Raw genomic sequence first — 25,412 nt, 5'->3', positions numbered from 1 at the left:
GCCATGGGCTGTAAACCAACTGCCTGCTGCTGGCGACTAAGCACGCCCTGAGGTCACGCTTGTCAGTCCCCAAGCCCATGGCAATGGCGGAAAAGGGAAGATGTCAACGCCGAGACGACGTACAGGAATTTATTGTTCCAGTATGAATTCGCTTTCCAACCACCAAGTCAGAGCACCTTCATCGGTGCGGAACTGAAGCTTCGAAAGCATATTTTCAGTCCCTTTAGAACTGGCATATGAAGCGCATGTTATGGTCCAATACAGACATATTGTTTCACCATAGGATCTAGATGTTCGTGCAACTGTGTGCCATACTTGAGGCGATATATTCTTTGGAGCAATTTCTGTTTGATAACGGTGTTAGAACTTACGCCGAAACGTAGCAACAAAGGAGTTGACTATGCGCAGAACTTATAAGTGATATACTAGCATGCTTCAGCACCTCTAGATTAACGCTTAGCCTCTAATATCATAAATTAATAGCTCCATCTTTTGTAAAAAAAGAACCCCAGTGATATGGAAGACAGATTCGGAAGTTTATGAAAATCTAGACTCTGAATATATGTATTTTTTATGGAAATTTAAATTGAAATGGATCCCAAGTGAGATGGAAGTTAAAAACATGAGTAAAATAAAAACTGGCTTCATTTAGAACATTTGCATTTTATAGGGATGGGCAATATTTACTATCCCCTCATCACGCACTAACTCTTTATAAGTTGATAGGTGTACATTAACTGCATTGGGCGAAATGAAGTCATGGACAATATTCTGAATTTGAAGATGCAACGAGGCCTGCCTTCCTTATAACACGGACAATACTTTAATAAACAATCACATTGTCAACCCTTCTCAAAAGTCTTTTTCTATTGCTCATTGCTTGGTGTTCCACACACTCAATGACACGAGTGTACATAGGTCTGCAGTATGTAGATCTGGGCTACTGTAGAATCAGAACCACGTTATTCTCTCTACTGCCTAGCCCTCCTCGAATCACATTATTCTCTCTACTGCCTAGCTCTCCTCGAATCACATTATTCTCTCTACTGCCTAGCTATCCTCGAATCACATTAAATTCTCTACTGCCTAGCTCTCCTCGAATCACATTATTCTCTCTACTGCCTAGCTCTCCTCGAATCACATTATTCTCTCTACTGCCTAGCTCTCCTCGAATCACATTATTCTCTCTACTGCCTTGCCCTCCTCGAATCACACTATTCTCTCTACTGCCTAGCTCTCCTCGAATCACATTCTCTCTACTGCCTAGCTCTCCTCGAATCCCATTATTCTCTCTACTGCCTAGCTCTCCTCGAATCACATTATTCTCCCTACTGCCTAGCTCTCCTCGAATCACATTATTCTCTCTACTGCCTAGCTCTCCTCGAATCACATTATTCTCCCTACTGCCTAGCTCTCCTCGAATCACATTATTCTCTCTACTGCCTAGCTCTCCTCGAATCACATTATTCTCCCTACTGCCTAGCTCTCCTCGAATCACACTATTCTCTCTACTGCCTAGCTCTCCTCGAATCACATTATTCTCTCTACTGCCTAGCTCTCCTCGAATCACATTATTCTCTCTACTGCCTTGCCCTCCTCGAATCACATTCTCTCTACTACCTAGCTCTCCTCGAATCACATTCTCTCTACTGCCTAGCTCTCCTCGAATCACATTATTCTCTCTACTGCCTAGCTCTCCTCGAATCACATTATTCTCTCTACTGCCTAGCTCTCCTCGAATCACATTATTCTCTCTACTGCCTAGCTCTCCTCGAATCACATTATTCTCTCTACTGCCTAGCTCTCCTCGAATCACATTATTCTCTCTACTGCCTAGCTCTCTTCGAACCACATTATTCTCCCTACTGCCTAGCCCTCCTCGAATCACATTATTCTCCCTACTGCCTAGGCCTCCTCGAATCACATTATTCTCTCTACTGCCTAGCTCTCCTCGAATCACATTATTCTCTCTACTGCCTAGCTCTCCTCGACTCACATTATTCTCTCCACTGCCTAGATCTCCTCGAACCACATTATTCTCTCTACTGCCTAGCTCTCCTCGAACCACATTATTCTCCCTACTGCCTAGCTCTCCTCGAATCACATTATTCTCCCTACTGCCTAGCTCTCCTCGAACCACATTATTCTCCCTACTGCCTAGCTCTCCTCGAACACATTATTCTCCCTACTGCCTAGCTCTCCTCGAACCACATTATTCTCCCTACTGCCTAGCTCTCCTCGAATCACATTATTCTCCCTACTGCCTAGCTCTCCTCGAACCACATTATTCTCCCTACTGCCTAGCTCTCCTCGAACCACATTATTCTCCCTACTGCCTAGCTCTCCTCGAACACATTATTCTCTCTACTGCCTAGCTCTCCTCGAATCACATTATTCTCTCTACTGCCTAGCCCTCCTCGAATCACATTATTCTCTCTACTGCCTAGCTCTCCTCGAACCACATTATTCTCTCCACTGCCTAGCCCTCCTCGAATCACATTATTCTCTCTACTGCCTAGCCCTCCTCGAATCACATTATTCTCTCGACTGCCAAGCCCTCCTCGAATCACATTATTCTCTCTACTGCCTAGCTCTCCTCGAATCACATTATTCTCTCGACTGCCAAGCCCTCCTCGAATCACATTATTCTCTCTACTGCCTAGCCCTCCTCGAATCACATTATTCTCTCTACTGCCTAGCTCTCCTCGAATCACATTATTCTCTCTACTGCCTAGCCCTCCTCGAATCACATTATTCTCTCTACTGCCTAGCCCTCCTCGAATCACATTATTCTCTCGACTGCCAAGCCCTCCTCGAATCACATTATTCTCTCTACTGCCTAGCTCTCCTCGAATCACATTATTCTCTCGACTGCCAAGCCCTCCTCGAATCACATTATTCTCTCTACTGCCTAGCCCTCCTCGAATCACATTATTCTCTCTACTGCCTAGCTCTCCTCGAATCACATTATTCTCTCGACTGCCAAGCCCTCCTCGAATCACATTATTCTCTCTACTGCCTAGCCCTCCTCGAATCACATTATTCTCTCTACTGCCTAGCCCTCCTCGAATCACATTATTCTCTCGACTGCCAAGCCCTCCTCGAATCACATTATTCTCTCTACTGCCTAGCCCTCCTCGAATCACATTATTCTCTCGACTGCCAAGCTCTCCTCGAATCACATTATTCTCTCTACTGCCTAGCTCTCCTCGAATCACATTATTCTCCCTACTGCCTAGCTCTCCTCGAACACATTATTCTCCCTACTGCCTAGCTCTCCTCGAACACATTATTCTCTCTACTGCCTAGCTCTCCTCGAATCACATTATTCTCCCTACTGCCTAGCTCTCCTCGAACACATTATTGTCTCTACTGCCTAGCCCTCCTCGAATCACATTCTCTCTACTGCCTAGCTCTCCTCGAATCACATTCTCTCTACTGCCTAGCTCTCCTCGAACCACATTATTCTCCCTACTGCCTAGCTCTCCTCGAATCACATCATTCTCTCTACTGCCTAGCCCTCCTCGAATCACATTCTCTCTACTGCCTAGCTCTCCTCGAATCACATTATTCTCCCTACTGCCTAGCTCTCCTCGAACACATTATTCTCTCTACTGCCTAGCTCTCCTCGAATCACATTATTCTCTCTACTGCCTAGCTCTCCTCGAATCACATTATTCTCTCTACTGCCTAGCTCTCCTCGAATCACATTATTCTCTCTACTGCCTAGATCTCCTCGAATCACATTATTCTCTGTACTGCCTAGCTATCCTCGAACCACATTATTCTCTCTACTGCCTAGCCCTCCTCGAATCACATTATTCTCTCTACTGCCTAGCTTTCCTCGAACCACATTATTCTCTCCACTGTCTATAGCCCTCCTCGAATCACATTATTCTCTCTACTGCCTAGCCCTCCTCGAATCACATTATTCTCTCTACTGCCTAGCTCTCCTCGAATCACATTATTCTCTCTACTGCCTAGCTCTCCTCGAATCACATTATTCTCTCTACTGCCTAGATCTCCTCGAATCACATTATTCTCTGTACTGCCTAGCTATCCTCGAACCACATTATTCTCTCTACTGCCTAGCCCTCCTCGAATCACATTATTCTCTCTACTGCCTAGCTTTCCTCGAACCACATTATTCTCTCCACTGTCTATAGCCCTCCTCGAATCACATTATTCTCTCTACTGCCTAGCCCTCCTCGAATCACATTATTCTCTCTACTGCCTAGCCCTCCTCGAATCACATTATTCTCTCGACTGCCAAGCCCTCCTCGAATCACACTATTCTGCATATATATGTCATATATACCCCAGTAAATTGTGATATAACCCATGCATACAATATCAATATACATAGTAGCTGGCGTGACACGAGCGGTATGTCTGGAATGAGTGAGTGAAACAATATGTTTGTCATATCATGGTGTGGCAGCTTGAGAGGGGGGGGGGGGTGTGAGCCGGTGTACCACGGTGAAACCCACTGTTGCCCGGACGGTGATAAACATATTGGAACATACTTATGATGCCAACTATTTTGGCATTCGAGCCTACGAGTACCGGTTTTCAGGGTCTGATGTAACAGACTGAAATCACAGACTCAAGCAACACTAACGGGTTAGACTGCAACTTCCCCGGAAGAACAGTGGTCTTATTTGAAAATATGTATAATAAACATTGATATAAATACAATCCATAAGTATAGAAATGAATAATTTTAATTTCAGACTTGCATAATTGCAGGTTTGAGCTGGATGTGTTCTAATAAATATTCTCTTGGGTCTAGGAGACAATCTGTTATACAGACCCTGAAACATATTTATCAAAGAAAGCCCATGCAAGTCTAGAATATGTGGCAAGTCTAGATTTCCTCACTTTCAGAAAACGAAAGGGGTCTCTGGGTTGTTTTTCGTTATAATTAATGATTGCAAATGAAGAAATTATACTTTTTATTCTGTAAAATGTGTTCATTTCAGTGACTAGATGTTAGTCTATTGGCTACCATCTCCTCTCCAGCTACACGTAGTTGAAAGCATCAAGGAGTTGTTGTCGTCTGCTATGTTCGCGTCACATTACACGAGAGTTAAAAACAACGAGGTGTACGTATCGCCTTGGGCATAAACGTTTTGACCCCTGGAAATCATTCCCCGGGGCTGTAAGTCGACCATAAATCTTGTGACACGGTAACTTGTGCTACTTGATGTAAGACATCTTACTTCGGAGGATTGTTTGACCGCTAAAAGACCTTTGGTTGATCGACCGAGAATCGACTGAGATGTATAGATGAATAAAAGACGACGAAATTCCAAACAAATAATGTCCAAAGGACGAGAAAACTGACGATGTGATAGAATAAGCAGTCAGACGATGAACAATTTTAAACATTAACTGATTTTGTCCAATGCAGAATGCGAGGAGAATATGCGTATTTTCAACCTACGTACCAGTCAAACGATACGACCTCGATCAATATGTCTGTACTGAAGCCGAAGCTACAGGTCATGTGCAATACATGTACTCACATGCACTTCTCTGAGCAAATTGTTCTCCGTATCCCTTCACAATACACTTGGCATCTTTTAATCATAAGTTTAAATTATTGGTTGACTTGTAACTGTTTTTTTTATGTGCCACGTTAGCTATAGGAATGCTATAGCGTATCACCAATATCACAGCAGAGCCACCCCGGCGTCAGTGTATGCTCTCGTGTTATTATTTCAAACCAGTGATCGACAGCACGAACACCAACACTGTTGTTATGACACGAAGTTATATACACAACAAGCCATACAGCTTCGGCAATGTTCCAGCAATATAAAAACTGGGGACACCAGGGATGGACTTAACATGTTATACCCATGTGGGAATCGAACCCGGGTCTTCAGCGTGACGTGAGGGCGCTTTAACCATTGGGCTACCCCACCACCCTGATTAAAAATCAGTTCACTGCGAACTGTTAGTGGTTGGGGGCGTTTGAATCATCGTCTTTCTTCACTTTCTTCTGTGTCCTGACGTCACGATAATGTCAAAATGTCGTAGCTGTCCTTTCACTCGGATATCATATAGGCAGTAGGTCGTTACTTTCTCTGTACAATGTCTGCAAGTCGAATTACTCTATTACTATATCGTGTTGAGCTAACCATATGTACCAGAGGCATATATACAATTCTACAGTATGATAGCATATAAAGAGTTTATAGACCTGATAATACGTGTGGCTGCATGTACATTGCTTCTTATCGTCCAGGCGAATGGGCTATAAATACATAGGACAACATACTGCTGGTGTACACCAATCCGAATTATTAACATTTGACTGGCTACTCCACGATCAAAGCATGACCATGTTTATAGCAAGCGACTGGCAAAGCCACTGTTGAGAAACATGTTAGAAATCATTGAAAAAGAGTTTCAAAACTCTTGTGTATGCTTAATGCGCGTGAAGTGTGAAATGTTGTTGCGTTCACTCAGTGCGTGAATAGTCCATACAAAGCGGATGTGCAAGACCCTGAAGCACAACGCTTTCAGCAAGACAATATTCCCGGACAATCCACAGTCAAGATCGGGAGTGGAAACCAGTAGAAGTCATTGCACTGGCAGCTTAAGTATAACTGGATTGGACCATTCTGGATTAAGCAAATATATCCATATATATAACCGCGGCACAAAAAATCCCGTAACGATCGGCATGAAAATCGAAGCAGACGATCGCCTCCCAGCAATCAAATCTTCCCAAAGTGCATTAATATGATGTCATTTCATGGTATATATTATATATCATGCAGCGTGTAGATTTAGCTCCCATGGTCGTCATACGTTGGCGAAAAACGCACATGTTCGCTTGTCCTGGCGCTTCTGAAAATACCCTGTTCAGGTACACTATTTTATTTCATTCAAGGTAAACGGGGTCATATGAATGCGTCGGTTGTGACGTCACGCGCCGCAATCGATGCGTGCTCTCGCCCAGCCTGTCAGGTTGTACTAGTCGATAAAATTCACAACGGTATTTCGAAATACATTAGTGAGCGAGATTTACCAATTCCGCAACGATTTCAGTCGCGATTTCGAAATAATTTCATCATAACATATTTGGAAACGACTCCAGCGTACAGTTTACAATAACGCGTGGAAGTAAAATAAACAGAAAGCGGACATTACAATCAAAATGTGCATAAAATTAACCTCCAAGGTCATATGAAAATATATACTTGCGAATAACATTACTGACCTCATGATTATGTATATTCATTCTAAGATGGCAAAATTTACACATTTACAAACTAAAAACAACAATTAACAAAAACAAAGGACCTACAATCAACGCATAAAGTTTTGTACTTAAAATTAATTATTTGTTATATGTTAAAGATCATACACACGAGTTAAATAGGTTACGAGTAAAGCACCATAAAACTTGGCAAAATACTCCCTATTATTTTACAAATAGCTAGAGTAGTGATTTTTTAATTAAAAAACCCTAAGCTGTATTTCATAATTCGTTTTTTTTCTGTTGGTGAAACATGAAATGTGGAATTGTACAAAAATCTCAGATATTAAAACAAATATGGGTGGGGGTGAAGATGTGCCACACAAAACTAACAAATATTCCCATAAACGGAGACCTGTGAGTGTGTTTAGTTTTACGTCGCAATAGGGAATATGCCAGCTATATGGCGACGGTCTGTAAATAATCGAGTCCGGATCAGATAATCCACTGATCAACAGCATGAACATCGATCTACGCAATTGGGATAGGATCACATATAAGCGTCAACCAAGTTAGCGAGCCTGACCACCCGATCTAGAAGATATGTGGTCGATAAAGACAAAGCTTCCAGTACCAGTCCAGCTGCATAATATTGCTCATGTAACTACCCCACGCCCGAAACACGCTTTCAATCAAAAGTGAATTGACTACAATGACAATATGACAATTATTCAAACATTCTGAAACATCAGATACCCTTGTGTTCATTTATATATCAATCTACACTTAACGCTTTACAGTCCTTTGGTATTTTTTTCAATTTTGTTTTTCGTTTATTGTGTTTCTTTTTTCAACAAATATGTTTTGTTTTGACGCAAATAGTTCTTTCTCTATCTGGTTTACAGAAACTATGCTAGCCATAAGAGGTGATTAACGAGATTTGGTTCACTAATACGACTAACTGTGTGATTTCGAAATGATTACATCATAGCTTATTTCGAAACGAGACTAAAGAACGTAGGTGCATAGTGGGTAAAGAAAAAAATACAAATATACAGAATTTGTAAAAATATCACACACGCACACACACTCCCTCTTTCTCCGGTCACAAAGATATAGTTTTAAGATTAACGTCTATTTCGTATAGAAAACAGATGACGCAATCGTGATAATACTAATAATTAAAGAAAAACAACACAAGCAGGAAAACCTAGATCAGACTTGGAGACAAGACTGATCGTGTGTCGTCTTATCGCAATTGCATTGGTCCATGGCCTCAGTCACTTGAATGTCTTCCACGGATTAGATAAAAGAAAAATGTGCAAAGAAAAAATAACTTTCGACATAATGCACGCGGACTATGGCGCGACTGTTCAAAGGGACACAACTCTGTCCTCCGTACCGTTAGCTTGATTATACTCCCCATCAAAGCTGAGACTCACAACTATAAATATAGTCACTTACTTCAGCCAGCTAAACTTTGCAAAATATTCCTTACCATTTAAAGGTACTGCCCGGGGTAGAGTTGGCCTTCAGGAACCCATGCTTGCCATAAAATGTGACTACGCTTGTCGTAAGAGGCGACTAACGGGATCAAGTGGTCAGACTCGCTGACTTGGTTGACACGTCATCGGTTCTCAATCGATCGATGCTCATGCTGTTGATCATTGGGCTATCTGATCCAGACTCGATTATTTACAGACCGCCGCCATATAACTGGAATATTGTGGCGTAAAGCTAAACTCACTCACTCACTATTGAGTGAGTGAGTGAGTGAGTTTGGTTTTACGCCGCTTTTAGCAATATTCCAGCGATATCACGGCGGGGGACACCAGAAAATGGGCCTCACACGTTGTACCCATGTGGGGAATCGAACCCTGGTCTTCAGCGTGACGAGCGAACGCTTTAACCACTAGCCTACCCCACCGCCCCTACTCACTATTGGAGAAATCAATGTTTGATGTAACCATATACATACACATAACATTTAGTGAGTGTTTTATGTGAGTTTAAACTTTCGATGGGAAGTTTATTTGGGTATCGTCAGCTCACGCAGTTTTGAGCAATTTTCTGTTTATCACGAGCATCAATCTACAAGGAATCCTCACACAAATCATAAGAAAGGATAATGTTTATTGCAATGAGAATGCTCTCACATATCTGAACAGTATAACAAATGATTTCACAACAGTCATGTGCCTCACACTGTTATAACAATTACAGTAGGAGGTATGCTTTCATGGTGACAGGGTTGCCTCCACCAAATATAGTGAGTAACAAGTATGGTTTCATGCAGCTCTTAGCAATATTCCTGCAATATTCTAGCAATATTCCTGCAATATCAAAGTGGGGACACCAAAAATGGGCTTCACACATTGGACACATATGGGGAATCAAACTCAGGTGTTCAGTGTGATGAGCAGATGCTTTAACCACTAGACTACCCCATCACCCCCTTCCCAACACTAGACTGGGTAGATGCAGATGGATGTATGTCTACACTACAACCCTTCAACACATCTGTCAGCTGTAGAGACCAGAATTTTAGCAATATACCCGTTTGGGGATCAAAGGAAACTGCTGTCATTAGAAACATCTGTGGTCCTGCTTACTGGCATTTGCATTAACCCTTGATATTTCAACAGTCATGTTGTTTTTCTTGTCAACAGGTAACCTTGGGGGTCAATGTTCATCAAAACCCAATAATAATCAGGAGAGTCCGCTTCATTGTCTGGATTAACAGAGCTTACCTTATATAACAACGCTTTCAAACTGTTTGTAGTTTTAATTTACTACAGTTTCCATTAACACTGAACAAGGATAACATGTCGACGGACAAACAACCCATAAATAATAAGAATGAAATAATGAAAAGGAGCCAAGAAATTTTCAGAAACTGGAGATCTAGTTTGGCCAGATATTCTAGACTTGCATTTTCTAAACATATTTGTTGTAGGGTCTGTATGACAGCCTTTCATTAAATATATTTTGATGTGGAAACATTTGCAAGATTTTATGAAAGCTTCTTATCCTTTTCAACTTACTGACACCAGAATCCAACACTGAATCTTGCCATGTTTCAATGAGTTCAGTTTTATGCCGCACTCAGCAATATTCCAGCCATATGGCGGTAGTCTGTAAATAACTGAGTTTGGACCAGATAATCCAGTGATCAACAACATGAGCATCTATCTGTGCAAATGTGAACCGATGACGTGTCAAGCAAGTCAGCGAGCCTGACCACCCGATCCCGTTAGTTGCCTCTTACGACGATCAGAGTCCCCTTTTATGGCAAGCATGGGTTGCTGAAGGCCTCTTCTACCCCGGACCTTCACTGATCTGCCATGTTTCAACTCTGTATTAAGTCACTGTCAGACATTGCTAGCAACCTTACAACAATACTGTCAACTCATTAACGTACATATCACTCATAAAGAGAGAAGAAGCCCAGACTTCCCCTTTGAATTATGAAATGATTATCTAGTCTATCATCACTTCCTTTTCTTTTTGGTCTGAAACTGCTGAGTTTTAGCTTTCACAGATTTCACAAGAGAGGTCAAGGTTATGTCCTTGACTGGCTTCAGTTCATCCCCAGGTTGTTCCTTCGGCACTGCCTTAGCTTTAGTCCTCTCACTGCTGCCACTGTCAGTCTTCCTCCGTTTCAACTTCTCCTCAATGAGTGCCTCCATTCCTTTGGTTTTCTTAAACTCAGGAGCAGATGGATCAATGTTGAACAAATGAGAGTCAAACACTGCCCCAAACCGACTGTCATTGATGTCCATCTGAAAATCATCCCCTGTCATTTGTGGCATGTCCTCCTCCTCCTCCTGCTTCTTCCTTTTCTTCTTTTTTTTCTTCTTCTCCACCAAATCACCAAGATTAAAATGACGATGCCCATCATCTTCCTCCATCATCAACAGAGAAAGCTCAGCCTGGTCTTTCTTCAACATTTCTTGTTCTTCCTCTGTCAAGTTCTTCTTCCCTTTCTTCTTCTTCTTCTTGGAAGATTCTACCTTTCCAGAACTTAATGCATCAGTAAAAAAACTATCCGCAAGACCAGCTGGGAGTTCATCATCACTGAACGCCTCCTCTCCAGTCTTTCCTTCCTTCTTATCGAGTCGCTTTTTCTTCATCTCTTCCCGCTTCTGTTTCTTTTTCTCCTTCTTCCGCTGCTGATACTCCTCCCATGGAGTCTGATCTTTTGTCTTCTTCTTAGTTTTTACGATGTCATCCGTGGTGTCTTTTAAGCCTGGTTCCCATTCAATCTCCATCTCCATATCACCCTTGCGATTTGATGACTCATCAATTTCTTTCAACAAATTCTTATATTTCTCAATCTGCCTGTCCTCGTCTGAAACATCATCACTTTCATCTGAATGAGCCACTAAACCACTGTAATTTTGCTCTTCATCCTCTGATGATGACGCTAAATAGGCCTTGAAATCATCCTCGTTAATCTCCCCCTTTTTGTCCATCTTTTTCATGGTCACCTTTATTCTGTCCTGGTCTGTTTCATCCCATGTTAAATCCACTTTTGACTGACACAAAGCAGAAGTAAAAAACGCAGGGGGTTTATACGATGTAGCATCTGGAAGAGATAGACACTCACTTTTAACAGGTTGGTCGAATGTCATATCATCTGGTATGTACCTCAAATCCATCCGTGCTGAACTTGTTTCATATTCCATTCCATCACATTCATCATAAATCTTACTTGCAGTTGCAACTGAATCACACTCTAAAACAGCATAGTAATATTTAAGCCGATTTAGCTGATACTGACGAAGTTTTTCACGATGATACAGATTGTCTTCATTCTCATCCTCATTTCCTTCTTCATCAACATCCACTTCCTGGCCATGTTCCTTCAGCTCTGCTGGGCCAAACATTTCCTCCTCCTTCATCCGCTGAAGCCCAAACTCAGACGGGTAGATACGAACGGAACTGATCACACCATTGGCTGGTTTAAATGAGTTTAACAATACAAACAGATCAGCAGCTTTGATTCTATCCCAGTCCATATTGCAAATAGCCAGACGACAACTCAACTCTTCTGCTTCTGGTACCCCCTTGTCCAGCTCGCCCCACTTGTGATCAAATCCATCATCTTCTTCCTCCACTTCATCATCATCTTCATCAGTAGAACTCTCGATAAGCCCCTCACCACGTGCATAATCCGGCTCCTCTTCCCCAACTTTAGGAACAGAAATGTCACTATCACTAGATTCATCCTCTTCATCATCATCATCATCATCATCATCATCATCACTGCTTTCTTCTTTGACAATGTCTGTTTTCTTGCCATTAGCAATACCTTTGTTTTTGCTACCTTTGGAAACTTTCAAACTTTCCTCACTTGATTCTTCCTCTGACTGATTCTCTTCTTCTCCACTACTTGATTGAGCACTGTGTTTCTTCCTCTTTATGCTTGCTTTTTTGACAGAGTTAGTACTCTGTGAAAACGATTTAGTCTTTTTCAAATTAGTTTGCTTGTTATCAGACAATTTGGACTTTGTTTCCACTTTCTTTTTGAGTTTTGCAATGATATTACTCTCTTCGTCAGAGCCGTCACTGCCGTCTTCATCATCTGTCGAATCACTTTCATCTTCTTCTGACAGCTCATAATACTTCTTCAGATTTTCGTTAGTGGTTGACTGAATTGGCCTACCTCTCTTGTCGACTGAATATTTTAGCTTAAATTTCTTGTCGGTGAACATCGATTGAAATCTTTTGTCGATCTTCACCTTTTTCTTGTTTTTTGGCATCGTGCGAAACCGTGGATCTTTCACAATGTGAGCAAATCGTTCATCTTTCCTGATGTCATCCATTTTGGTTGATGAAATGTGTCAATATGTAGTGAAAGTGTGAATCAAAACACTACTGCCCATCCACATGTGGAGCGACCATGTGCATTGTGCACGTAAACTCATGACGTCAGTGGTTTACGCGTAAACTGTAAAGGGAATGCACTCTTGGAGGAATGTTTCTAATTGGCGAGCGGGATAACCCGTACGTAAAATATGTTGATCATTCACATGGTCGAAAAACTACTACCGCAAAAAATAAAACAGATCATGTGCCGTTCTGACTCATAAATATTGTTACAATACGCCCACGTGGAATTATGAGAAACTACCATGGATATAAGTTATTGAAGTGTTTTGTGTCTTAGTTCAAATGGAAAACATAAGACCCTATTGTTCTCCGTTTTTCTTTTTGATAACTGTTTCGGCTATGGTTTGCTTCTCTTGAAATCGAAACAGACAACAGAGTGATTTGGTGACGAGTTAGTGAGGATATTGTTCACATGATGCAGACAGGTTTCAAGTCATATTCAGGATCAGTGGTGATCATCATCTGACAGAGATCTATTGAGAGCAACATTCTGATGTACTGAACGGGTTAAGCTCATTTGGTAAGGCATACATGTGCGCTACAGAAGAGTACTCTCGTGAGGCCAGTCAGTACTAAGTAGTACTGACTTAGTGTAACTGACACCCATGACTCTGTTTAAACCTCACAACAAATTAAAACGTTAATCTTGTTTAGATTACTGATTAGTGTCTGACACCCATGCAAAAAGAGTTGTGTGGTATAAAGTAAATACGTAACTGCCGTGAGAATTTTTACCTAAACAATACCGAGACACTCCGATATGATTAGTATGTTTAGTTTTATAGTTTTTAGTTTTTTAGTTTGGTCCTTTTGACTAAAAGTCTATGGCCCTTTTAATTAAATCGATGGCTCTTTTGACTTAAGTCTATGGCCCTTTTCACCTGATCCCCTCTCCACTTTCAAAAGTTTTCCAAACTATTTCCCTGAACCGCATCTTATCGTTTTTGCCTTCCTCATTTGAATCAACGGATGATGTAGTTAGGACGTATTTCAAGAGCGTCACGACACTACTCATACATGCCAAACAACCCGTCGCCTATCCCAGATTCTTCCGGGGATATGGAGCCCAGTGGTTCAAGCGTTCGCTCGTTCCCGCTAGTCGCCTCTTACGACAAGCATGCTGAACGCTTGTATTCCACCGACACGAATGACATGGATCGACTTCACCGAGAGCTTCATTTCACGTATGTTTGAATTCTTCGATGCCTAAAGAAGAGTGTTACAGATCTGTGACTACTGAAGACAGAAACTGACCCATTTTCGGACATAAAAGACAAGTGAATTTTCGATTACATTAACTCTTGTTTTCAAAACTCAGCGCCAAGGTACCGTCGCACTTTAGTTTCAGATACAAGGTCTGTTATTGTCAACATGCAGGCGCCAGCGCAGATGGTACTCTTCAGAATACCGATAATGTGTATCCACTCTCACTGTCAACCTCTGGTAGACGTTTGTTGAAAGTAACCCATGTCACAGCCCAGAGGGGCTCTTATAGACTCTTCTGAGTTTTGAATTGTTTTGTAACGCTACACCTGCCTTACGAACAGTAGTTTATAAAACATGGGCCATTGTCACCGTTCTTAAATGAGACAGGTTTAGTGTTGGCATATTTCAAGCACGCACGGGTATCTACTAAAAAGCACGGCGCTGTTTACACCAACGAGGAAAGAAAATTGTCACTTTTGCATACAAAAAACAACAAACAAACCAAAACGCTAGTACAGGTTTCAACCCAAGCTGAAATCGTTCGTCAAAACGCAGCATAACCTCGTTAACAGCAGAACCTTGTTAACAGCAGAACCTTGTTAACAGCAGAACCTTGTTAACAGCAGAACCTTGTTAACAGCAGAACCTCGTTAACAGCATAACCTCGTTAACAACGAACCTCTCCGAAAACTTCGTACGACTCTTGTATTTCTTAAACCGTAATTGTGGGACATTTGTACAAATGCACGTGCATAACTGCGGCATAAATGCCGATGTTGGACAGAGCAAGTGTGGTGGCCACAAAATTTCCGAGTCCCGTACTGGGATTCGAACGGTGGACTTTCTGGTCCGAAGTCGGACGCCTTGTTCACATGACCAAAGAGGTTAACCCCGTCAGCAAGCTGACAAGGTAAGGATGTTATTTGTGGGATGACTCCACGCCCTGCTACACAAGGCTGACCAAAGGCTTACGCAAGCGCAACGAGATACGGTGATCGATATGGACAATATATGGGCTTCACAACTTTAGCTGGCATGAACCTTCAACGGGTGGTTCATCACCATTAGCAGCTTGATAAACCACCAACAGCAAATGTGTCACAACTGCTCCATCAGGCACTGGAATGGCCTTGACCTGTCTACGCCGTCAACACAGACTGCAGTGGGCACGAACTGTGGACACGAATCGGTGAAAGCGACGTGAATGGGACATGAGACAAAGGAGAGGGACTGGCACCAAACCGCGCATTCAAGAACTTCGTCCGTTCAATGGGGAAGGCATCATGATATGGGACACCATTTGTGCCAATAGACAACAAGATTGGCAATCATCCGAGGAAATCTAAATGCCAAGAGACACGGGGATCACGTGCTGTGTTTGTAGTGTCCTCTATTCGACAACAGCCTACAGGAGACAGTTTGCCTCACGACAACGTGAGGCTTCACACCACCAGAATTGTTCGAGAATACGTGCGCAACGTTATCGTCAAGGTATGGCCTTGGCTAGCGTGTTCTCAGACACGAACCTCATTGAACATCTCTGGGATCGTTTTGATCGTCACCTGAGACAGCGAGAACCACCTCCAGCGAACTGGAATCCTTATGACGTCATCCGCTGACTGACTCATCCGCAGACTAACGACATCAAAGAGTAGACGTGTGTGGTCACACATTCGCTCTTGTTGATTCCTGTCTCATTGTGTGACTCTTTATCACTTCTTTCAGTGAACTCATTTGTTTTCATTTGTGTAATTTTACATTTTTGACACTTTTTCAACGAATTGCGACAAATGCAGGACCAGCATCGCAATTACTTTTGAGTCAAATTATCGGGAAAATTGTTTCTGTTTGTAAAATATTTATTATAAAGCTTTGTTTCTATATTTTGGTCAAGTGAATTCGGCGATACCTTTCAGTTTACACACCATCACTTTGAACAGGACGTTAAACCTCATTTTGAGTTGTGTTAAAGTGAAAATATCCCCCAAGGCGACATTATCTGTGCTGGCTCTCCAAATACGTTTAAATGATTAATATTTTCATATTAGGTTTAAAAAACAAAACAAAACAAAAAACAAACAAACCCAAACTCTTTGACAATGGTACATTGCTGAAGGGTATCTAAGAAACCTTAGCCTTCCGAATGAAACGTCTTTTTTCGGCACACGTTTCTAATTTATAAATAAGGTAGTTGTTATGTTATCACGGATTATGCGCTTGACCCGGGCCCCATTGAACCAATTTATTTTTATACACACTTATCCCGCCAAAGACCAAATTTTGCAAACAGAATGACGTTTAAATAAACACAATCGAATTTAACAGTTTACTTTAATTATTTCAGTTATTTTTTTTACATAAATCATATACACTCTTGTGAAGGTCCCGGGGTAGAATAGGCCTTCAGCAGCCCATGCTTACCGTAAAGGGCGACTATACTTGTCGTAAGAGGCTACTAAGGGGATCGGGTGGTCAGGCTCGCTGACTTCGTTGACACGTCATCGGTTCCCAGTTGCGCAGATCGATGCTCATGCTGTTGATCACTGGATTGTCTGGTCCAGACACGTTATTTACAGATCGTCGCAATATATATCTGGAATATTTCTTTGTCGGGATAAAACTAAACTAACTCACTCAGTATATTTTCCTTTATTTTTAAAAGATTTATGGTATGATGACCATAAATTTTAGTATTTTGATTTTGTGATTGACATGAGCAACTATGTAAGCCTTCGGGCAACGAAAACAAACAAGGCAATTCCCGTACTGCGATCATCGTGTCTCCCGAGAAGCATAGAAGACTGGGAGCGGTGGGGTAGCCTAGTGGGTGAAACGTTTGCTCATCAGTCCGAAGACCCGGGTTCGATTCCAAACATGGGTGCAATGAGTGAAGCCAATTTCTGGTGTTCCTCGCCATTATATTCCGCCTGGAACATTACTGATGTGACGTAAGGGCAATACCCCTTCCCTCACTCAGAATGCTGGGATTGTTCCACATCGAGTAATATCGGGGGTGTTTTCGGAGACAGAAGCTATGTTAACTGTACATGTATTTCAGGTCTAAAATTTCAGCTTAGTAGGTCACGCAAAGGACAATAATAAGACTATTATAAGATTATTATGCGATATACGTTTTTAGATCACGAGTGATGGGCAATGATGTACGAGTAACATAATTTTACTGCTGGGGGAATGCTAGTGTTCAGTATTTTGAGGTGCCGAGGTTTATGGTTTCTTGCTGGTTGTTTGGTTTGAAGTCAGTATATGTGTCTGAGTGGGGTATCCATGCTTAGCTGCTGCACGGTATATCAGTGAGCACTTTGAAACCAACTTAAATCTTTTTTTCTTTTTTCCTAAACTGAAATCTGGGCTGGTACAAGAAGCCACACATACACACACATGCACGTTGTCGTATGAGCGAAATATTCTTAAGTACGACATCAAATCCCCATTTCACTTCACCACCTTAAACAGACATGTCTTGGCATAAATGTATAATTCGGGCACTGTTATAAATCTCACTGCTTCAATATGGTGGATGCTTGTCTAGAGGAACACACCAAAACACGCGTTTCATTAACCTATACAGACAATGACCTATTTTTCAGTTGATCCGAATTTTCTCGTGTGAAAGTGAAAATAGACACCACAAACTACCCTGGTTACATTAAATTCCAATTCTTTGTTTCATAAGAAAATAGTATTTACAAGTGAATTTTAATTTTAAACTTAAGAATATCGTATTTCTATATTTTGTGGCGAGGTTAAGACATCAGAACTTTAACGAAGACGTCACAGACCGACTCTGTTTGATGAGGTGGGAAAAATTATTCACAGTACATCCGGCTCACTGGTTACACCTGTTATGTGTTTTTTAGCGCTTATTCACCGTAGTTCTTTAACGCACATTGAGGTTGATGTAATATCAGTTCCGTACCAGACTGCTAAAGTTTTCTAGCCACAAAGTCTCGTTTCGAGATTCCCACGATATCCAGGTTTTCGTTTATCGGGCTCGCTGCACGACACAGGACGCTGAACGACGTCTTTTGCAAGGGTTAGAAGAGGCGTAGAGTTTCAATTCACAAGTCATGAGATGTATCAGATCATACTGATTAATATTACGTATCCAGTTAAATGATTTAGTCTAAAACTTCTGGACTGATTATCGCACTAAGTTGCGCAATAGGACGGAACCCGGTAAACAGGAAACGAGACTGTTCAGTAATCAATGTTTTGACTTGAATATGTGGTATGTATGCCTGTCTCGAATACATTGTATTTTGTAATTGTCCAGGAGCATACCGTTTTCATATGTTCAATTACTTCATGGTATAATTTCATGGGTAAACGTCTTCAAACGGTTTGGGCCTTTTTGTATAAAGACGTTTCTGGGCTACTTCTTGCCCTTTCTTTAGGTGACTGAGAATTTTAGTTATGGCCAGTCACCTGAAGAAAGGACAAGACATAGCAGTGAAACGCCGTGTTATACAATAGAGAAGAACTTGTCATTCATATACTCGTCTACACTTGTAAATGTCTCTCAAAAATCTAAACAAAAAATAAGTAACCCCAAACAGCAGTGCCCGCAAAATTTGCTAGGTCTAATTAGCAAGCAAATATAAATATATTTACAAGGTTGATAGTTGATGGCAGAACATGTGCATTCATCATACGGCCTGGGTATAAGTGCAAGCTACGGCCGTAAGCCTCCAACGAATCCCAAGGAATCCCCAACTAGAACCTGTTTGTCAAGATTTCTACCTAAGCCCAAACCATCTCGTTCACGTGGCATTGGTCGGGGACAATAGCAGCAATCAGAACCTACTATTACAACGTCTTTGCACCTCATTCGACCTCGGCTTCATAACTTCGAGATACGACGCCATCTTTAAATTACCATTCACAGCACGTTGTTGAGGACAGGCCCCATGCATACCAATGTCTCGCCAATTATGAAGGTATTACAGTGTTATTGTTGCTACCTGTCCTTGTCGGTTGATATTTCTGGACGAGGGCAAACAATGACGGATGGTTCAATACACTTCAGACAGAGGGACGGTACCTCAAAGGAAGCAGTTTGCGTTCTTTCTGGGTTTTCATGAATAACAGTAAATCACGTGTTAGTGGGGACGTCACATGCTGATGTGTACATTAGCGTTGATGTACCATAACGGGATTACCGGCGCCAGGTGAATAAGTGAGGTTAACACTGGATCTTTTCACCTGTGATGAATAACGTTGCCTTAATCACAACTCAATGAAGAATCCGGGAAGAAAACTAGAAATGACCCATAAGTGCTGTGTGCACTCTCGATTTGTTGACCTCACCTTGACCTTCATTTGCTTCCGGGTTCGTCCATCCGTCCACATTGAGTGTTAACAACAGCTCGTGTAAACTAGTGATTACAACAATGTTGTTTCTTCACAGGATCGACTACGTCTTACTATAGTCATATGGAAATAAAATCAAATGACCCATGATTTTACAACAAAAATGTTAAACACCAATCAGATAAAATAGTTGTGGAAAAAACAATGGTGCAACCAGTTTCACAACTCCACCCACACCCCTTCCCGCACCTTCGATATTTGCTTGAAGTCCAGAAAATTGGAGTGATTATCTGATGTTTAAATAGAGCCACCGAACAATTCACTACTACAATGTACTCCTTACATAATGTCGGTTAAAGGCCATATCGGACTATTACTAATAAATGAAGAGGTCAGGGGTTTTTTATGTTTATTTTGCAGGAAGTTTCATTTCTTTTTCATCCCAAACGAGTGGCGGGATAGTCTCGCTGGAGAACCGGGTTCGATTCACGGGAACTTTGCTAAAATGATGCAGAAAACCCATAATCACTCAAAGTACACTGAAGGTTTTGTCCACGGGCAGATAACTCTAATGCAAGATTATCTTCTTCGGAAAGTGAGAGAATTTCACTGTCATACATGTTCACAGTAAATAATCAGCAAGGGGTTGATATGATGAGAGCCGTATTGCATGGAGGAAGTAGAACACCGGAGTGCTGGAGATTGATACACTCAGGGGGAAATCTGAGATTGCACCAGCGAAGTCCAGTAGCAACTCTATACAGAGCATGTAACCCGTTATACTACCTCTCCAATAGCATCACCGCTATATCGTCCACAAAGCCGACAGGTAGCCGCCATCTTACGCCATTGGCATAACATTCTGAAGTGCTTATCTAGTAATCTCCCAAGCGTACTGTAATCATTTTATCCGCGGTATGTAAAGTCCTCGAAAGTCCTCCTGTGCCCCAACTGCTACAAATATTAAACAAATCTAGTTGTCGTGACATGTACGTTTGGCAGAGAGGATAAACTTTCATAGCTTTCCTTAGTTCAGCCTGGCAGCTGACGAGCCTCAGGGGCGTCTGCTGTCTCGCGAGCAGACGACATGTCGGAGGTGCGTTCAATATTTAATAACACTCGACACATAACCTGGCTTTGCTGGGATTATGGAATTTTGGTGTTTTTGACTCTTTTTTTTTCTCCAGAAACTTTTGGTGAAGAAGAATATGGAATTACAGGCATGTAATGCGAAGTCCAATGACACGTGGCGGTTGACAGTTGCGCTGAGAATGTCCATGTTGGCATATATTCGTTTGAAGTTTGTGATTGTCGACAATTTATAAATGGTTGCTAGACTTATAAGACCTCGGCCCTGTATTACAAAGCGCCCTTAGTTCCAGCTTGATGTAATAGCATGGGAGTTACGGTAATCGTACAACTATGACTGTTACCATAATCGTAGCTACGGTCGCATTGTGAAAGGGGTTCGTTAGTTGCCGCACTCTGCAGTATTCCCGCTATGTGTCGGCGGTAAGCAAATAATCGAATCTGGACCAGACAATCCAAAGATTAACATCATGAGCATCGATCTACGCAATTTCAACCAAGTCAGCGAGTCTGAAGTGACTTTCAATGTGACATACTGATATTACCATTGAAAACTCTACGAACTTCCAGCTTCTTGGTTCAGTCGTTTCACAATGTAAGTTTGGCATTCAGTCGCATTTGTCTAATATTTGAATATTACCTTCCATCATATTATGAGAGAGTATAATCTTTACAACACAATGCGAAACACAACCTGTTGCAAGCATTTGTATTATCTGTTATTGAAGTGAACACTTCTAAATAGAAATGAAGTGCTTTGATTTGATGCTGACAAGCTGTTTATCCGACGTTCGTGCTACATTTAAACATGGAACGTCCATCTACTAAAACCGTGAAGGTCCCGGGATAAAACAGGCCTTCAGCAACCCATGCTTGCCATAAAAAGGCGACTATGCTTGTCTTAATAGGCGACTAACGGGATCAGGTGGTCAGGCTCGCCGACTTGGTCGACACGTCATCGGTTCCCAACTGTGCAGATCGATGTTCATGTTGTTGATCACTGGATTGTCTGGTCTAGACTCGATTATTTACAGACCGCCGCCATATAGCTGGAATATTGCTGAAAACGGCGTAAAGCTAAACTCACTCACTCACTCCATCTACTGAATAATCGAGTCAAGGTATGTGATAAAACTACATGTATATATGTGTGCTCTACTAGTCGCATATCATTCTGGTTATCTTACCTATGTAACTACCCGGATTGATCTTTTACAAATTACTGAAATCATAAAAATATGTTACTTTTTTCGAAAAAAATGGTATATGCCTTGTTCTAGAAAATGATACCATCTAAACTGCTTTGTCAGTCATTTTATGGTCTCTGTCAGTTAAAGGAGGGCTGCACTTTGGTCAGTTGGCCGTCTTACCACGAAGACATAGATAAAGCAGAGTGAGGACCGTCGACACATGGTCCTAGACGAGCTGTCATAGCCGAAGCATCAGTACACTACCTTCACTACCATTTTCCGGACATTGATCAAAGAACGACCGAATGACTGAAAGGGAAGAAAAAAAACCCCCAAACGTCAGACATTGTAATTGTTCGACTCGTTATTAGATACGATGTCACGTGACAGGATCATGCCAAATTTGTCTCTGGGGTAATGGTAACCGTCCAAACATAGGGCGTCACCCCCATGCCTCGAATACAGGCATCTGAGAGAACGCCAAGTCAACATTAAAGCTTGATCAAGATAAAAAGCCGTATTGATGTCGCAAAGGTTGTCGAAGGGTGAAGGACAACAATTGGTAATCGAAACTAATCAAAATCATTATTGGATTTCGTCCACCTATTCTCGGGGCTATTCTGTATCTGCGCATGTGCAGACGGATGGAATAGGGTGTCGTCTGCTTGCCTAACGTAACGGTAAACGTCATCCAGTCTGCCTTATTGAAGCCACGTGATCAATACAGGGCGATTTCCCTTCAACAGACGGGAGGAGAGTTAAAACGACATGGGACCAATTCAATGTACAACAAAGAAAGTAATCAATTGTTAGTGCAGACTTCAACAGTGCCAGAAGAATTCGTCGTGAGTATTACTTCCTGTCAATAAGTCCGCTGTCTGACAGCTGATATTGAAACCATCATAAGTGAACGAGTGAATGCTGTTTTTCGCCCACGTTAGTTGGTTGATTGTTGTTTTGTTGTTTAATGTCCCACCCAGCAACCTTCCAGCTGTATGACGCCGGTTTGTAGATAATCTAGTCCGGACCAGACAAACGAGTGATCCGCATCATGAGCGTCGATTGTATAAATTGGGATAGGATGACATGTGTCAATCAAGTCAGTAACCTTTCCACCCGGTCGGTTCTTACAAGCATGGGTTTCTGAAGACACGGGTCTTCACGGCTCTGTGAAACGAGGCCTTGGTCTACTAGTTCCGCGAACCGTAAGTGCCAGATAAGAGAACGAGCAAAACCGTGATCAACGATCATGGCGCTACCAACAGGGTTGGTATTCATAAAAGAAATCTAAAAAAATCGGTAATATATTGTTACCTTTTCAGACATAAATATTAAAATTTAAAATGCAACACAAACCATGACTTTGCAGATTCTCATACCTTTCGGTATGGACTTACAGAAACAATTTATCCGTAATGCAAATTCAACTTAGAAAGGTGAAAATAACGCGATGAAAACCCCTGCGAAATCGGAGTTCAAACGGTTTACTATTTTCATGCCAGCTGGGGTGAAAAGTAGTGTCAACAAGTATTCTGCGCCTCGGACAGAGCGCATAAGCAATGATTAGACTCGCGAGGTTCAAACCGTGATGACTGGATGTTTTTTCCCCAAGAGGGTGGCTCGTCAAAGCACAGCAGGTGATGCGTGCAAGGATCATTGCTGTTGCCGAAGTTAGAGAACAATAGATGGTTCTTGTGACTGCAAGTATCTTGGGTTTGGAGTGAAAATAATTACACCGGTTCCATTTTGTTTCACATCTGGCTTTTTTGGGTTGACAGATTAGCATTAGAAATACTAATGTCATTGCTAAAAATGTTCAGGTTGACCTGAAATGTTTTAATTCATATCTGTAGAAACATAGAAAAACATGTTGATTGTGATAAGCAGCCTTTGTGACAGACAAACCTCCAGACAAGCCTCATTGTCTATTGTACTGACACCAATGTGTCTGCTAGCCTGTCTGCTAATGACAGTATGCAATACAAAACTTCTGTCACTGACCACAAGCAGTGTGAATTATCACCTTTCAGGCTATTTATCATAAATGGCTCGTTCACCAGAGTTCTGTCTCTATCATATTTTGTAATTACACAGACAGGCAGATGTGACGCTTGTGCACATGACAGGTTATGATGTCTGTTGATTGCTAACAAATTGCATGTATTTTTCTCGGATGACTGGGAGTGGGACGGAAATCGATGTCAGTTTTGTCATGGTGAATAATTGCCGTGACAAAAGGTGTAAGAAATCCCCTCAGAACCAGCAAAATATAACACTGACAAGTCTAGAATTTTCAATAATTTTGTATTCAGCAAAAACAAAGGCAAGATACAAAAGATTCGCAATAGAGGTTTCATGTACAATACAACTAAGTCATTTCTAAAGCAGTGGATCACAAATATAATGTCAACTCACCGAAGTTTTGGTATGAGAGTTAGAAACAGTTTTACTGAATGTAACACAGCAAGCGGTCAGGCAGGTCATCAACACTACAACCAGCCTTTATATTTTAAGTCACTCGCTCTGGAATATTCGAAAACACACCACCATCGCCATCAACGTAGAATCCTCCAGTAGTCTCCCGGAAGTAAACAATTAATCAAGGGAGGAAACTTTAGAGCGCTTCCCTAAAGCCTACAGCCTAAAAATACTAAAAATACTGTACATTTATAATACGAAATGTGACCCATAAGAATAATTATCACTTAATCAATAACACAATTTACAAAAAATACCCTTTCCTAACAGTTTCAAGTCCTGTTTTGTACTTGGACGAACCATAAGTTTTCAGACAGGCTAACATCTCAGCAGTTTTGATTGGATCGAACGCAAGTGCAGAACAAAATGAGCATGTATTTACAAAACCCAAAATCTCTATGTGCCAACACCAGAACGTATCGCCAAATGAAACGCCCAGTGAAAGTCTCCGTTACACTTCAGTGCAAGAACACCTGCTCTGACTACTGGGTTCGGTATCCCGGCTGCTTTCTTTCTAGGGTATTGCACTAGGGTATTTGCTATTATACGCTTATAATTTTGTTTATTTGGGCTATTTTCATAATCGGAAACATAAATGTCGCGAATGAAAGATAACTGTGATTTAATCATTTTTTGTTGTTAAATGTAAGCTTTAAGTTCTATTTACGAAGCAAGCTCAAAGTTTTGGCAGTTTCTTACTTAAATCTAAGGACCTCGTGTCATTGCAAAGATTTAAGATTTTAATCAAAACAAAAATACAAAAAATTTCAGATGACCCCTGACTTGAAACGCTTAACAGTACAATAATTATGTCTAGATATATTGTACTTTGAAGCGTTTCAAGTCATCTCAAAATGTTCATATTTTTTAATATAAATCTTTTATCCTCACAATGACACGAGGGCCTGTGACCGTACCATGTCGAGTAGAATATTCCCCGTCCACTCATCACAGGCATCATTTATCCCGAGCTTTCACACGTTGGGGACCAATGTTAGATGCAAGCCCCT

The 25,412-nt window shown here is 41.5% G+C and overlaps 2 protein-coding genes across 2 annotated transcripts; both read right to left on the bottom strand.

The window, feature by feature from the left end:
* Positions 1-2,336: 2,336 nt before the first annotated feature.
* LOC137280887 (uncharacterized PPE family protein PPE12-like) lies at positions 2,337-9,862 on the bottom strand. Its single transcript, XM_067812077.1, has 2 exons — positions 9,826-9,862; positions 2,337-3,241 (listed from the first exon to the last, which is right to left on the bottom strand). The coding sequence occupies exons 1-2, from the start codon at positions 9,860-9,862 to the stop codon at positions 2,337-2,339; spliced, it is 942 nt and encodes a 313-aa protein (XP_067668178.1).
* LOC137281438 (ESF1 homolog) lies at positions 9,330-13,143 on the bottom strand. Its single transcript, XM_067812664.1, has one exon. It carries the CDS (start codon positions 13,039-13,041, stop codon positions 10,705-10,707), a length of 2,337 nt encoding a protein of 778 aa, XP_067668765.1. The 5' UTR covers positions 13,042-13,143; the 3' UTR covers positions 9,330-10,704.
* Between the last annotated feature and the right edge of the window lie 12,269 nt (positions 13,144-25,412).

The sequence above is a fragment of the Haliotis asinina genome, chromosome 4 (genome assembly GCF_037392515.1).
Source record: "Haliotis asinina isolate JCU_RB_2024 chromosome 4, JCU_Hal_asi_v2, whole genome shotgun sequence".
Taxonomy (NCBI): Eukaryota; Metazoa; Mollusca; class Gastropoda; order Lepetellida; family Haliotidae; genus Haliotis; species Haliotis asinina.
This window is presented reverse-complemented; position numbering and strand designations above follow the sequence as displayed.